A 15,791-nucleotide genomic window follows, 5' to 3' on the forward strand; every position below is an offset into this window, starting at 1 on the left:
GGTCAGCCGTCTTAAAGAGCGCAATAATTTGACCTTCGCAGCTGCCTGTGGAGAGAGCGGCAGCGCAAACAAGAGCGTCATCAACGACTGGAAGAAACACAAATTGGGTCCGCTGCTTAGTGAGTACGATGCAGACGATGTGTACAACCTTGACGAGACAGCCTTTTTTTACAAGATGCTGCCCACAAAAATGTTTGCAGCGAAGGACACCGCGGTCAAGGGTCGAAAGCAGGGCAAAAAAAGAATTACCGTTCTGTTCGGCACGAACATGTGCGGTAAACACAAGCTGCCGCTAGTCGTAGTTGGAAAGAGTGGGAAGCCTTGCTGCTTTAAAAATGCACGGCTGCCGCAAAGGGATGAGCTTATCTACCGGCACAACAAGAAAGCCTGGGTCATAGGTGCAATATTTGAAGATTACGTTTCGCAGCCTGATCGCAAGTTCGCGGCCACAGGCAGGAATGTACTCTTCGTTGCTGATAATTGCCCGGCGCATGGTGACATCCCACACCTGAAAGCTATCAGGATGGTATTTCTTCCTCCGAACACCACGTCAATCGCAAAGCCAATGGACCAAGGTGTCATTCCCCCCACGAGGAAGATTTACCGGCACCACCTGCTCAAGCGCATGCTTCTTTGCTACGACAGCGGCAAGGAGTACTCCATCGACCTCCTTGGGGCCATATGTCTTATTGTGTAGGCATGGAAGCAAGTGGAAACCACTTTGATCATGCGGTGTTTTGAACACGCTGGCTTCTTGAAGGAAAGCACCGTCGGTGCTGATGCTGACTATTCATGCGGACTTGATGAAGAAGGAGCAGAGTGTTGCGATTGCATCAATGCACTCAGCGCAGAGGATTGCGAATCCGGTGCAGTCGGCTCCGCCAAGTATTTCAACTTTGAAAATGATCAACAAACGTGCTACTCAGACTTGGAGAGTGAAGCTACCGCTGATGCGACCATGTGCGATGACAGTGACGACGACGACGTTAACGAGCCCTCCCGAGCACCCACTTTCGGGGAAGTTATTGGATCACTGAACGTTATCCGCAGTTGTGTTGAGTGCCACGGTGGAAATTCTCAAATGCTGCACGTAGTTGGCCAACTAGAAAACATGACCCTTGGAGCCTTGAACTACACGACACGGCAAACCAGCATCTCTGATTACTTTACCGCAATCAACTCAACACTTTTACTCAACAATCCAAAGATTGTTGAGTAAAGGTAGCGTGTTCCTGCAGCAAAATTTTTGCCTGGGTTGCATTTTTTCGTGTGTTCGGTTAATTCGAAAACCCACTTATTTCAAAGATTTTTTGCGGTCCCGATGACTTCGAATTAACGAGGTTTTACTGTACAGTAAAACCTCGTTAAACCATACCCGCTTAAACGGTAGTTTAGTTTTAAAAGTAGTAAAGTCAAATCCCCGACTCAGCGGCCACTGAACATAATGTGTTTTGTATCCGCATGAACCGTACCAGCTTATTAGCGGAGAGAATTAGGAGCGGCGCCCTCTCGCGAGTGACGTCACGGCCAGGACGCCGCTCGCTCCGGCTCACTCGGCTGCCGCGCGCGCTCGTTCCCTTCGTTTATGTTTGGGGTATGGGTGGCTCGAGCCATGCGTATTGAAGGATACGCCGGATTCTTTCAGCTGCCATGCCTTAACCACAGTTTCTTCTTCAAGAGCGCGTGAGTTGAGAAACTTTGCGGTTTGGATATTGCAATCTATGAAGTGTTAAAGGGGTCTAGTGGTTTTGCATTTGCATACATGCGCCGTGTCTATCGGTAAATTTTGCATAAAAAGAATGCCTGCAAATTCAACACGCGAAGTTGTGTATGATGCCTCGCTAAACACTTAACATTTCCTTAGTATTTAGCTATGAGAGACATTGCATTTTACATGGAAGAAAAATCTTGGTAATTGGCATCAGCATGTTATCCTATGTTAGAAAGACACTGCCCAGCGAAGCTGTCGTCATGATTCTTATTACTCTTGTGTGTTGTTCTATTCAAGTATGGCCATTTATTAATGAGCAAAAAATAGGCGCGCATTTCTCATGAAAAAGTTTGCTGCTATTTTCATCCTCCTCTGAAACAGGCCTCCAAAAAACAAATTGCTCATGGCTGCTAACACGACGGCGCGTCATGTAGAGTATTTACATAGTTAATTCACAAACATCATAGTAGAAATCACCTGAGAGAAAAGTTTCGTTGTTAAGAACAAGAGCCAATCAATTGAAGGTGGTGAAATGTTTCATAGTGGCCCTCAGTAGCCTTTATCGACAATATGGCACACACCTGATCACGTAACGGTAGCAATCGACTGTCCGTATGGCGAGGCACGCTATGTTCGCGAAACCCATCAGTTCACTACAACTTCGAATTGAAACCAAAAAACGTTTTTTTACAGCGGCAACTGGAATGGCTAAAGTATTCCTGAGCTACTACAGCGCAGCTTTTAGATTGCCTAGAAAAGGAAAATTCAAGCACCTTCTGTCTCACCATGTCTCGATCCCGTGTTCTTTAATTATACGAACAGATAACTATTCGCTTCGTCGGTACATAAAAGAGAACCTTGCCTAACTGCAGGTTAAATAAAGTTTGCTCCAATCCAATCGCAAACATTCATAAAGAAAGCACCACAAGCCTTGCATATACTTTCATTGATTTCTGACCCTCCACCGGGGGGGAGGGGGGGGGAATTCCGATATCTTCAATATGTCCCATACTACTTGTAATTGACGCTTCGACTTCTTTCTGGCTGCAGCCATGCGGTCCAACAGGCATACTTCACTAAAGAAATTGGGCCGAGCAGCCTGTGTCAGTTCGCCAAACAGATTCGTCATGTATATTCCTCAAGGGAGTTGAACAAGTAGCACGGAAAAGGGAATATATAATGGTACATTCATATTTGTATTCTGTAAATAGCTGTAAGCTTTCATTAACTTTACTTCGAATTTCTGCCGCTTAAAGTAAACACGTGAAGAACCGTCTTATGTTGACAAGCAGTTAAAGAAGCAAGTGGTGCTTGTAGAATCTAAACTCCAGTATTAGTTAAGTACCCGTGTTACTGCCGAGCGTTTCTGTGAAGAAATGCAAAAATTCGATATTATACCATGAACTACTCGTCGTGAGCAAACCTATTCTAGCGGATTAAAATCAACGTAAATGTTGTAGAAGTCATATATAGCCAGCATTTGTGACATACTTGTTGCACCGCGGCAGGTATGGTATCATAACTGGATTCCTATATGCTATGTTTTTGTGATTGTCCATCCGTGCATGAAAAACCCGCAATGGGCTGGTCTGTGTTCCTTCGGCTGGCACTGTAGCGTTGCCTTTGAGAGCTGCATTATCGTCTAAGAAATTAGCTCTTTGAATAAATGTTCGCAAAGGAAGACGTCGTAAAAATATATTTGAGACGACCACTATAAATAACAAGCAGAGAGAACAAGAGCGAACAAATGAAAACACCGCAGGAAGCGCCCGGACAACGCCCGAACTGTAGCAGACGACAGGGGCGAGTCCTTGCCCTGATGTCACGCAAGCGGCGCTCGCAGCGCCCCTGTAGTTCGTTCTCGGGGCTAATTGCATATGTATCGGTTAACACGTAGTGCGTCCACTTTTTGTCGCGCAAACGCTACGGTGCGTCGTCTCCATCAGGCGGCCCGGCAGAACAAGCTTCAGAGATCAGAACGGCCTCCAAGCACCCTGTGCGTTTGTGCGTGAAGCCACATCAAAATCAACATCATTTTGGCGGCGTGCCAAAGAGCCTTGTGGTGTCGTGCAGACTCACTTCATGCCAAAGCTCGGATAAAAAAATGCGGCAAGTGCTGAGCATAGAAGAAAAATTAGACATCGTTCGTGCTATCGAACGTGACACGAAGAAGTCGGCGCTGGCACGCGACAGGGATCTACAGTTGACTACGGTGTGTGGCATTTGGAATGCAAAGAAGTTGCTCGGCAGCACTGCTGCGACTGAGAAGAGATGTCGGCTACAAGGTTCGACTTTTTGCCATCGTTGCCGAAGTTTCGACTAGCGACAGTGATGAGGACGACACGGAAAGCAACAGCACGGCTGATTCAGGCCCGACAGTGGCAGAAGCTGCGCATTATGTTAGCCTCATGAATGCAACTGTCGTAACGAGAACAGCACTGCGCAATGAAGAAGGCGCCCTGCGACTTCTGCAGCGCTACCGCCCGCATGCATGGAGAACATGCAACGCCAATGAGGAATCTGCCATGTGAGTGTTTGCCAAGAAAAGGGGGCTGGCTGAAAAGCTGGCTCGCAGCTTCAGTAAGTTTGAGGCCACTGTCGTCACTGCTAGGCTGTGGTGGCATCAAACGAAAATAACACTTTTGTCACACAAAGTGAATAAATACTGCATGTTTTTTCCCCCTTGCATCGCAATCTCTCCGAGTTCCATTTTTGACAGGTAAGGTAAAATAACAATTTAGAAATGACCAACCACTGCAATATGAAATAAACTAAAAGTAATAAGCCAAATTTCATAACTACTGTTGCAGACTTCCAGGTGTGACATACATTTATTATGATAAATGAATGTGACTGTTATTTTTCCTCTGTGCTTTAAGTAAGATAAAAGGGCAGAGAGTATCTAAAGCAAGGTGTACACCCCATGTTTTTGAGTAAACGAGCATCAAGAACTTGTACGGTTACAGTGATTCCAAGTATCTCCAAGGCATAAAAAAAATATTAATGAATAAATTCCGGGGTTTAACATGACAAAACCACGATCTGATTTTGAGGCATGCCGTAGTGGGGGACTCTGGATTAATTTTGACCCCCTGGATATCTTTAATATAATACCCAATGCACGGCACACAAACATTTTCGCATTTTATCCCAGGACCTTGTGCGTGCTTAGCAGCATAATGCCATAGCCACTAGGTCACCACAGTGGATCTATCTTCAAGCTTCAACTCCTGCACAGACACACACACTATGCCCACAGAATAAAAGTTCTAGTTTTAATGTACAAGGTGAACCTCCTGCTAGTAAAAAAGGTATGAAATCAGGATAAAGAAGTTTTCAAAAAAATTTATACCATAATTACTTCATTCTAGTGCACCACAGTATCTAATGTGCGTGCAATTTTTGCAGGCTTGAAGTATGAAAATAAAGATGCACCTGAAATAAGATGCACCTGAATGAAACATGCACCTGATTTATAACAGAAAAATTCAGCAAGTTGCCAGGTTCATGACCAGAAAAAGCAAGATGTGGAGAATTTACCTTTCACAAAAGGGGAACTATTAAATGAGCTTTCATGATGAAAGCGGTACATTGTCGTCACCATTTCTGTTTCATTGGCTACAAATACCAAGTACACAAGGTGGTAAGCAAAACCTCGCTAATTTGACCTTTGTTAATTTGGAAAATCTGGTCATTTGGACCCGTCCTCTGGTCCTGGTGGGCATATAGTACATTAATTAATGGACTCAAAACACTCGTTAATTCAGACGTACTTGGCTGCACACTGGTTCATTCAGATCACGCTTAGAACTAGGCAAGCATGGAGCTGCGCATAAGTATGTGACGCAAAAGAGCAAAAGCAGTGCTAGTGTCCAACCAAAACAAAGCGGTAGAGTCTGCATCGCCATAGTCACCAGCAGAAATCGTATGTGGACAGGAATGGCAGAACACTTATTTGTGCCTTTATTCTTGTGTTCTAGTGTTCTTTATTCTTGAGATGATAATGACACAGAGCTAATGAATGAAACCGTAACTAGGCTGGTTTCAGAGGCAGCAATTGAAGTGGGAGGCAAGGTACTAAGGCAACCAGTAGGCAAGCTCTCCCAAGTAACAAAGGACCTAATAAAGAAACAACAAAGCATGAAAGTGTCCAACTCAAGAGATTTGCGGAACTGTTTGCGGAACTGTTTGCGGAACTGTTTACGGAACTGTTTGCGGAACTGCCAAAACTGATCAACAAGGCGAAAATAAGTGATATTCAAAACTATAACGTGAGAAAGACTGAATAAGCCGTAAAAAGCGGACGCAGCCTGAAATCAGTGAGAAGGAAACTTGGCATAGGACAAGACAAGATGTATGCACTGAAAGATAAGCAGGGTAATATCATCAGCAATCTCCAACGTATAGTAAAAGCAGCGGAAGAATTCTACTTGACCTGTACAGTACCCAGAGGAGTCAGGATACTTCTATTATAAACAGTAATGAACAGTAATGAACAGGATACAGAAACTCCTCCTATAACTAGCGATGAGGTCAGAAGGGCCTTGCAAGACATGAAACGAGGAAGAGTGGCAGAGAAGATGGAATAACAGTTGCTTTAATCAAAGAGGGGGAGACATACCGCTTGGAAAACTGGCAGCTCTTTATACAAAGTGTCTATCGACTGCAAGGGTCCAAGAAAACTGGAAGAATGCAAACATTATACTAATCCAAAAAAAGGGCGACATTAAAGAATTGAAAAATTATAGGCCCATTAGCTTACTCCCAGTATTACATAAAATATTTACCACAATAATATCCAATAGAATAAGGACAACACTGGACTTTAGTCAACCAAGGGAACAGGCTGGCTTCAGGAAGGGATACTCTACAATGGATCACATCCATGTCATAAATCAGGTTATCGAGAAATCCGCAGAGTACAATAAGCCTCTCTATATGGCTGTCATAGATTACGAAAAATCATTTGATGCAGTAGAGATACCAGCAGTCAGAGAGGCATTGCGTAATCAAGGAGTACAGACCGTTTATGTATATACCCTGGAAAATAACTACAGAGATACCAAAGCCAGCTTAATTCTACACAAGAAAAGCAGGAAGATACCTATAAAGAACGGGGTCAGACAAGGAGACACAATCTTTCCAATGCTATCCACTGCGTGCTTGGAAGAAGTATTCAAGCTAATAAACTAGGAAGGCTTAGAAGCAAGGATCGACGGCGAATATCTCAGCAACCTTCGATTTGCCGATGACATTGTTCTATTTAACAACAATGCAGACGAGTTGCAACAAACGATAGAGGACCTTAACACAGAGAGCATGAGAGTAGGGTTGAAGATTAATATGCAGAAGACAAAGATAATGATGAATAGCGGGGCAAAGGAACAAGAGTTCAGGATCGCCAGTCAGCCTCTACAGTCTGTGAAGGAGTACTTACCTGGGTCAATTAATCACAGGAAACCCTGATCACATGAAGAAAATTCACAGAAGAATAAAAATGGGTTGGATAGCACACGGCAGACATTGTCAGCTCCTGACTGTAAAAAAAAAATTAAATTATGGGGTTTTACGTGCCAAAAACACTTTAATTAGGAGGCATGCCACAGTGGGGGCTCCGGAAATTTGGACCACCTGGAGTTCGTTAACACGCACCTAAATCTGTGTACACGGGTGTTTTCGCATTTCGCCCCCATCGAAATGCGGCCGCCATGGCCGAGATTCGATCTAACAAGCTCCTGACTGGAAACTTACCATTATCATTGAAAAGGAAGGTGTACAATCAGTGCATTTTTCCAGTGCTGACATATGGGGCTGAGACTTGGAGACTCACAAAGAAGCTTGAGAACAAGTTAAGGACCACGTAGAGAATGATGGAATGAAGGTTGCTAGGCATAACATTAAGAGACAGAAAAAGAGCAGTTTGGATCAGAGAGCAAACGGGTACAGACGATATTCTAATTGACACCAAGAGAAAAAAAATGGAGCTGGGCAGGTCATGTAATGCGTCGGTTAGATAACCATTGATCCATTAGGGTTACAGAATGAATACCAAGAGAAGGGAAACGCAGTAGCGGATGGCAGAAGACTAGGTGGAGAGAGGAAATTAGGGAATTCGTGGGCGCTAGTTGGAATTGGTTGGCGAAGGACAGGAGTAATTGGAGATCACAGGGAGACGCCTTCGTCCTGCTGTGAACATAAAACAGGCTGATGATTATGATGATGATGATGATGATGATCCTTGTGTAACCAACCCTCGCGCATAACACTGCACTGGCCACGTGCCTTCCTAATTGCGTATTCACCATCCATGATAACATCAATAGCGACTACAATTTTGTACATAGCGGATGCAGAAAACAATATTTTCTTTCTGATTCAGTGCATGCCCCTTCAGAACTGTGTGGTCGCCGTCCATAACAGCTTCAATATGACCACGTTTTGTCCGCAACGGTTGTGGCAAACACTAGTTTCATTTTGTAACACCTTCAGGCACTGAAGGTAATGAAATAAATAAAAGAATTAATAAATGCTGTGCGCACAATGTCAAAAGCACAACAGAAGCTGTCGAACATAAAGAACGCTGGCACAATGGATAGGTGATCTGTTAGTGAGCAGCTCAATGGTGAAAAAATATTCGGGATGTGCTTGCAATAGTGTAAAACGTGTCTCACATGAGGCACATGCAACGGCCACACTGCGAAGGAAGTCACAAGGCCTTGGCTGCTGTGAACGCTAATCAGTCATGGGATTACGAGAATTGCAGCTTCTGCACTGCTTTTGTGCAAAGTAGAAACCGGATTTGCCGATTCTTTCAGTTAATGAAAGCATGTTGATACAGTAAGCATTTGTTTATTGTTATCTTGATATTCCTGACAATTTCACACTTGGTTAATTCTGGCATTTTTTTTTTTTCAGTCCAATGAAATCTGAATTAACAAGGTTTTACTGTACTCTTGAGCAATCACTTCTAGAGACACTACTACTATCACTTCCATGAGGTTTTATGTGACTCAGCATTGGACTTGTTGAAATATGCGTCTGACAGCATTCCTGGCACTCTGTGCAGATAGCGAGCTTAGGACAGCACCGGAAACTGGTGGCCGCATACACTGGTGCATCTGGTGTCAAGTGGCACAAAACTTTGCGAATGCGATAGTATCTCCAAAAGTGATTGTAGTCTAGCATAAAATAAACCCACAGCAACCTTCAAGAAAACGTACTTTGCCCCCATTTCATAATGGTGATGACTCTGCATCTGTCGGCTCTGACGGTAAGGTGTTGCCAACGCTTCAAATGCAGTTTCAGTTTCGTATTTGATTGTAATGCACAGGCAATTTCCAGCACCATTACAAAAGAACCTCATTGATACGATCCCATTACGTACGATTTCCCGGCGACAACATTCGCAACCGAGTACACAAAAAATTACCGAATCGAGCTATCCTTATATTTTATCGGTTTATATGTTCCAGGAAAACACGATCTTGCGGTACCAATGTACAATATGTTGGCAAAACTATGATCGTATGATACATTTTCCGGCCGCTAGATACCATGTAAACAAGAAAATGCACAAGGCGTGCGCTATCAAGAGCAGTAGTCGCCTGCTTCGGCAGCTTCACCGCAATACTCGCCCGCCCTTCTTATGTTAAAACACCGACGCACGCTCACTTTTTTATTCTGGTACCAGCAAATCATCTCCAGGGTCGCCGTGCGCTGGATTCACAGCTATTGCCACCAACCATATTGCGATAATTAAGCCTCTTCGCCTATCTGTTTCAGAGCGCATGGAGTCGTTGGAAGCGTACGCTTTTAATAGGTGATAACCCAAATGCACCGTCGTTCCTTGCTGCAGACTGCGATCGGATACGTTTTCCGGCCGCTAGATCCCATGTAAACAAGAAAAGGCTCGAGGCGTGCACGACTGAGAACAGTAACCGCCCACCGCATCAGCTTCCACGCAATACTCCTCCGCCCGTCTCGCGTGAGAATGCTGGCACGTACTCAGTTTTTCATTCCGGTACCAGCAAATCTCCTCCCAGTTCATCGTACGCCTCATTCACAGCTATCGCTGCCAAAACTATTGTGATAAACAACTTCACCAATCCGTTTTACAGCGAGTGGGGAGGTGGGCTAGTGCCGTCGGTAGCATTTTGCCCACTCTTAGTAGGTGATAATCCAAATGCTTCATCATTTCCTGCTGCAGGCAGCATGATGTGAGCGTCACATTTCGCTTTGGCGGCATCTGGCGTTGCTCACCAGCTTGATTTCGTTGGGACTGACAACCGATTTTTAAGGACCTAGTTTTTTAGGACACAATGCAAAGCTCACCCTCGGTAGTGTTTACATCTGCAGCGGTTACTTCCAAAAGTGCGTAAGTATTTAGTAAGCAGAATTTTTCGATCTGAGATGTCTCTAAAAAAGTAAGAGTTCCTCCTCCAGCAATGCTAAGAAGTGTGAGCGATGTTGACAGCCGGTCTCGCAAATTGTGAAAGCCACCCATCGTTCTGCTTTCACAGGAGTGAGTGTAACTGGTTCACCACCTGCATTTTGACCGTTTCAATCACTTTTGAAAAAAAATAAGCTGGTGCAATAAGTTCACGCTGTTGTACAGACATTTGTTATATTTGTATCATATTTTCCCCTAAGTACACACCTATCATGGTTAACTGGCCTCCGTTGTCGTCGTTCTGTCGATAGACGAGCCAAGCCAACTCACTGAAAACGACGGCAGTGTCAGTTTTCTGCTCACTACAAACAAAGGCTCATCTGCACATTGTAAGTCAGGAAAAACTTGTAACAGTAAGAAGTATACTGCATCTCATTATTAATTAAAAGCCCAGTAACCGCGTCCACCAGTAGAAGGTCACGTGATGGACCTTATGCAGCTTCAAGTTTTTGCCACATGGGGCGCCGAAGATCATTTTTCGTTACTTTTAGTGATGAATTCAAAACATAAATTCACATTTCATGAAAAAAACATGGCTCGTTTTAGCCACTATGCTAGGGAATCATTCCATCAGAGGGTTTATCTCGATTCATATGTTCTGAGCGGTTGTTGTCTGTCCCTTTAAGACACTACACAATACAAAAACAAAACGTGCCTCGAGCTGCTGAAGCCCCACCAGCTCGATACGCGTCTCGTGCCTCATGTGCAACAATTCGCGCAACGTTTTGTATTACGTGGATATCAACTACAGTTCAGTCTCTCAAATTTTTTAGTCACTTCAGAGCGTAAGTTTTTTTTGGTTAGTACGTTTTCTCTCTATTTTTTTTTTCCAAAACGCATGAATGAGGTTTTAGTGTATTTTAGTAAAAAGTGCGCGGTAGAATCGTGTAAATGCAATACGTAATAATATGTAATGTATATAGCATCAGACTGAAGACATGCTTTATAAGTGTCTGCTATCAGAAGCAAGTTTCCCCCTACTATATATATATATATATTGAAACAATGAAACAAAATTGAAACAATGGATATGTAATCCAAGCAATTTATTTATTCTTGAAATGGTCTGAAGCTTTAACTTGTTTGACATCTGCACAAGTTGTACATATGGCACTTTGCAGTGGGTGAAATAAGCGCTTAGATCTGCTGTAAATGTGCTGTCTAGCCATGGCGTGCACCAGTCTCCATGGCACAAGTGAGGCCAGCACAAATCTTTGCAAAAGCATATGCCACACATTTTTAAGTGCATTATTTGCTTGCCTGCTTGAAATGGCCGACGTATATATATATATATATATATATATATATATATATATATATATATACGTCGGCCATTTCAAGCAGGCAAGCAAATAATGCACTTAAAAATGTGTGGCATATGCTTTTGCAAAGATTTGTGCTGGCCTCACTTGTGCCATGGAGACTGGTGCACGCCATGGCTAGACAGCACATTTACAGCAGATCTAAGCGCTTATTTCACCCACTGCAAAGTGCCATATGTACAACTTGTGCAGATGTCAAACAAGTTAAAGCTTCAGACCATTTCAAGAATAAATAAATTGCTTGGATTACATATCCATTGTTTCAATTTTGTATTTCTACAAATGCAATCCACAATACTGGCTCGCATTGCACATTTCAACGTCTGCCCAGATTCTGTCTCTAATCATGCAGCATGAACATTTCACACTGAAACAACTGGGAACCAGGTCACATGATCGCACCTATGGTATTGACAGGTGCGTAGATGTTCATGGCAGTATTGACCGCAAGCATTTAAGAACATACGTGGGCTTACCAGATGCCCTTCAGCACGGCCTAAGTGGGCAAGACTGCGCAGGCAGAGACGGCGCACAGCCAGGCTCGGGTCAGCCAAGGAGCCCAGCAGGTGGTTCATGAGCGGCTCGGCCAGCAGGGGTGCACCCTCGAAAGGCTGGCTCAGCAGCTCAGCAAACAGTGCCAGCACGGCCAGACGCTGGGTCTCCAATGGGCTGCCACCAAGCCTGTTCTGCAAGCCCGATACCACGCCTGCCACCTGCCAAGGGCACTGCTGGCACAGAAGTCTGTGAAACAAGAAAAGATCAGTCACTGTTCAGAAGACGCCTACTGCTTAACCCCACGTTTTATTATTTTGACTTAAAGTGACCTTCTTTTGCTTTTGTTTCAATTTATTAACGGCTTATTTTCTAACTTCCCTCTATCGAAAACCCTTCTAAAGCTCATTTAACCAATATGCTCCACATTTTAACAGTGAGAACCTCATTTTACCTTTTCACTATAGGATACAGTAAAACCTCGTTAATTCGACCCTTGTTAATTCGGAAAATCAGATAATTTGGACTTGTCCTTTGGTCCCGGCAGGTGTATGCATTACGTAATGCAATGAAATTCTGGTTCATTCGGACGTGTTTGGCAGCACATCACTTAATTCGTACAACTCTCAGAGCTTCGCAAGTGCGGAGCGCTGCAAATGTGTGAGAAAAAAGATCGGAAAACGGCGCCCAGCAAAACAAAGCGGCGGAGCTCGCATCACCATAGTCATTAGTGAAAATCGTATGCAAATCACAGCAATGCCAGAACGCTTTGTGCATCTTTATGCCTTTGAAGCCTTCATTCTTGTGTTTACCGCTGCGCATAGCACCGCATCGGCCACATGCCTTCATGGCTGTGTAGTCGCCATCCATGACTGCGTCGATAACGGCAGCTGTTTCGTCCACAGCAGCTGCCACTAACAGTAATTTCGACTCGGTATACACGTGTTGGCCGCATGCCTTCATAACTGTGTAGTTCCCATGCATCTTATGACCGCGTCGATAGCGACCACTGCTTCGTCCAAAGAGCAGCATGGGCGTGCTTAGCACGTCGTTTGGTAGAAATCCACGTGCGCGTTCTGCCAAAAGCACCATTTGCATGCATATCTTGTGGTTTTGCAGAAAACAATGTCCGCGTTGTGGGGTCTGATGTGGGGATTCTCCCACCGTACTCTTGGGACAAAGGAACGACAACACAGTAGTGCAAACAATCACAAGGGCATTTATTGCCCTTTCATACACCAATGCCTGCTAGCCGAGTTGCTATCCACAAAACATGCCGATGGGCGCGCGACAAATCTAGAAGTCCGACTTACCGTGACCGCAAGCGAGCGAATATGTTCGCCCCATGCTGGATCCCAACGCCTCGTCGTTCGCGTGTATAGTCACGCGAATCGTGGCGCGTTCGAAGGCGGCCACGCGAGACGGTCTCGCCGAAGCATCGGTCGGCGCGCGGCACGGCACGTCCGTCCCGCTCGCTTCCCGAACCCAAAGAGAGCAAGCGCCTTCCTTTCGGCGCCCAAGTAACCTCGCGGCGTTAGCAGCGCAACACTCGCGCCATCTCTCGCACTGCGCTTCAACCACATCAACCGCGTGGGCGCCACGCAGGTCACGCGGCGAAGCGCGAGTACAGGAGACGCGCTATGCGGGAAAAACATCAGGGGAGGCGCGAAGGTCGCGCATCCCCACAGCGTCTACCAAAAGCAGACGTAAGTTCCGTTGTGACTCAGAGCGTGCGTCGGCTGCATACCTCCAGAATTGCAAGCATGCCATCCATGATGACAGCAACTGTAACACAGGACTCATTATCACTTTTCGAAACATATCTTTCACTTTTTTTTTGCACTTGCTGAGATTATCTGTGATAGCACTGTTTTACTGTATGATTGGGAAAGATAGCTGATGTAACGTTGAAGCGCTTGTTTTTGCGCCTGTGTTTTTTGCGCCTGTTTTTTGCACTTGTGTGAAGCGCTTGGGTGAAGCGCTTGTTTGAAGAATTTTTGAGTGCAATTCCCCATTTTTGTATTTAAATTGTTTCGTGAACTTACTTGTGTACCACGCTGCTAAGATCTTGTTTAAGATTGCAGTATTTATAAATAATAAAAAAATGATTGCGTCGACAGCAGCCGCGGTTTCATCTGCAGAGGTTGCGGCAAACAGATTCGTTTTTACTCAGTGCAAAGCTGTTGAGGATAAAGAGTATCATCTACATCGCGATGGGCAGTGACCTGGCGACACTGGTAAAAATATAATCGGGATGTGCACGCGGTAGTGAAAAGCATGTCTCAAATAAAGATGCGCACCGCAGCGACGCTGTGAAGGAAGTCTCGAGGCCTTCGCTGCTGCGAGCACTAATCAGTCATGAGATGATGAGAATTGCAGCTTCTGCACTGCTTTTGGGAAAAAATAGAAACAGGATTGGCCGATTCATTCAGTAAATAAAAGCATGTTGATGTAGTAAGCATTTGCTTATTGTTTTTCTGATACCCTCGATAATTCAACATTCAGTTAATTCAGACATTTTATTCTGTTCCGTGAAATCCGAATGAACAAGGTTTTAATATATTTGTACTTGTCACTGCCATGAACGATACAGTTGGAAACAAGAAAAAATGTTTTATTTTACACCGCTCCAAAATCAACTACTATTCCGCAAAGCAAGCTTCTTCACTGAAGAGAGTTTTCCATGCATTCTTACAAGACAGCCCTCCTCTGAACATGGAGGGGGGGGAAGGGGCTGTCAGCATCCACGCTGAACCACTGTCGGGCCAAGTCAATGTCATTTTCGCTTTCCGAATCATCACTTTCAGTAGAAGAAGTAATGAGAAGACTATCATCATCCTCTTCGCTTGAAGAACAAAACTAGTGAATCACTTTCCCTCCTACATTCACTGAGAGTCAAGCAGTGGATTTCTTTTGGACATACGACTCGTGTGCAAGCTTTCAGTGGCTGACGCCATCGGTTCAAATCTGCCAAAAGGTGTAAAAAATGCAAGATTCCAAAAATACGGTCTTTGAGTGCTAACAGAGTGTTGCCATCGATGTACTAGAAAACAAATACTGCAATAAATGCACCGCACCAGCGTTAATGAAATGGCTGCCATCTACAACATAGATGGTAGCCAGATAGAAGACTGAATTACCGCAGCCTTTGCGGCACCGTAAAAGTGCTGCCAACTATGCAGTAAAACAAAAAATAGCGAAATAACACCAGATTTCAAACACTGGCATTGCAGCAGTTTGTGTAGTAGAAAGAAAAACTAAGTTCACTTGCTGAGTTCGCCCAAATTGTTTTAAAAGTGAGATTATTGTCAGTGATGAGCTGAGCTTGTTTAAAGCAAAATTAATCAAGATCGCACTCACAAGTTATTCTCGTCCAAAACACCTAAGCGGTTAAAGGGTAACTCCGCCATTTTTTTTTTACTGTATTAGGATTATTATTGTTAGTTTCAAATAGCATTGACAGTCCTGTCACTGGCAGGATGATTCAATTTGCTTATAAATTCATCAATAATTTTAATTATCCAATAAATATCGAAGTACTGAAACCGAAACAGGTAGCTGCTTCGCGTGATGTTACGATGGGTAGACGACGTCAAGCCCTACACTACTGTAATGTAAATATGCAGAACGCATGCTAAACACACAGTATGCATGGTGCTAATGCCAAAAAAGTGAAGCCGATGTCTTCCGACAACATGGGGAGCTTTTCTAAACTAGACAGTGGGGATTTCAGCAAAGATATGAGCGCTGAAGGATCGCTGTTTGCTTTTGACCTGCTGCTGCCGCGCGAGGCAGTTGATGTGCCCAAGTGTAATGC

The 15,791-nt window shown here is 44.3% G+C and overlaps 1 protein-coding gene across 2 annotated transcripts in view; it reads right to left on the reverse strand.

Moving 5' to 3' along the window:
• c11.1 (maestro heat like repeat family protein c11.1) overlaps nucleotides 1-15,791 on the reverse strand; it is a 193,255-nt gene that overhangs the window by 27,333 nt on the left and 150,131 nt on the right. For both annotated transcript variants that reach the window (XM_065444129.2, XM_065444128.2), the window contains one exon: nucleotides 11,959-12,223. In XM_065444129.2, coding sequence (XP_065300201.1) covers nucleotides 11,959-12,223 — 265 coding nt within the window. The remainder of the gene's footprint in view (nucleotides 1-11,958; nucleotides 12,224-15,791) is intronic.

The sequence above is a fragment of the Dermacentor albipictus genome, chromosome 1 (genome assembly GCF_038994185.2).
Source record: "Dermacentor albipictus isolate Rhodes 1998 colony chromosome 1, USDA_Dalb.pri_finalv2, whole genome shotgun sequence".
NCBI lineage: Eukaryota > Metazoa > Arthropoda > Arachnida > Ixodida > Ixodidae > Dermacentor > Dermacentor albipictus.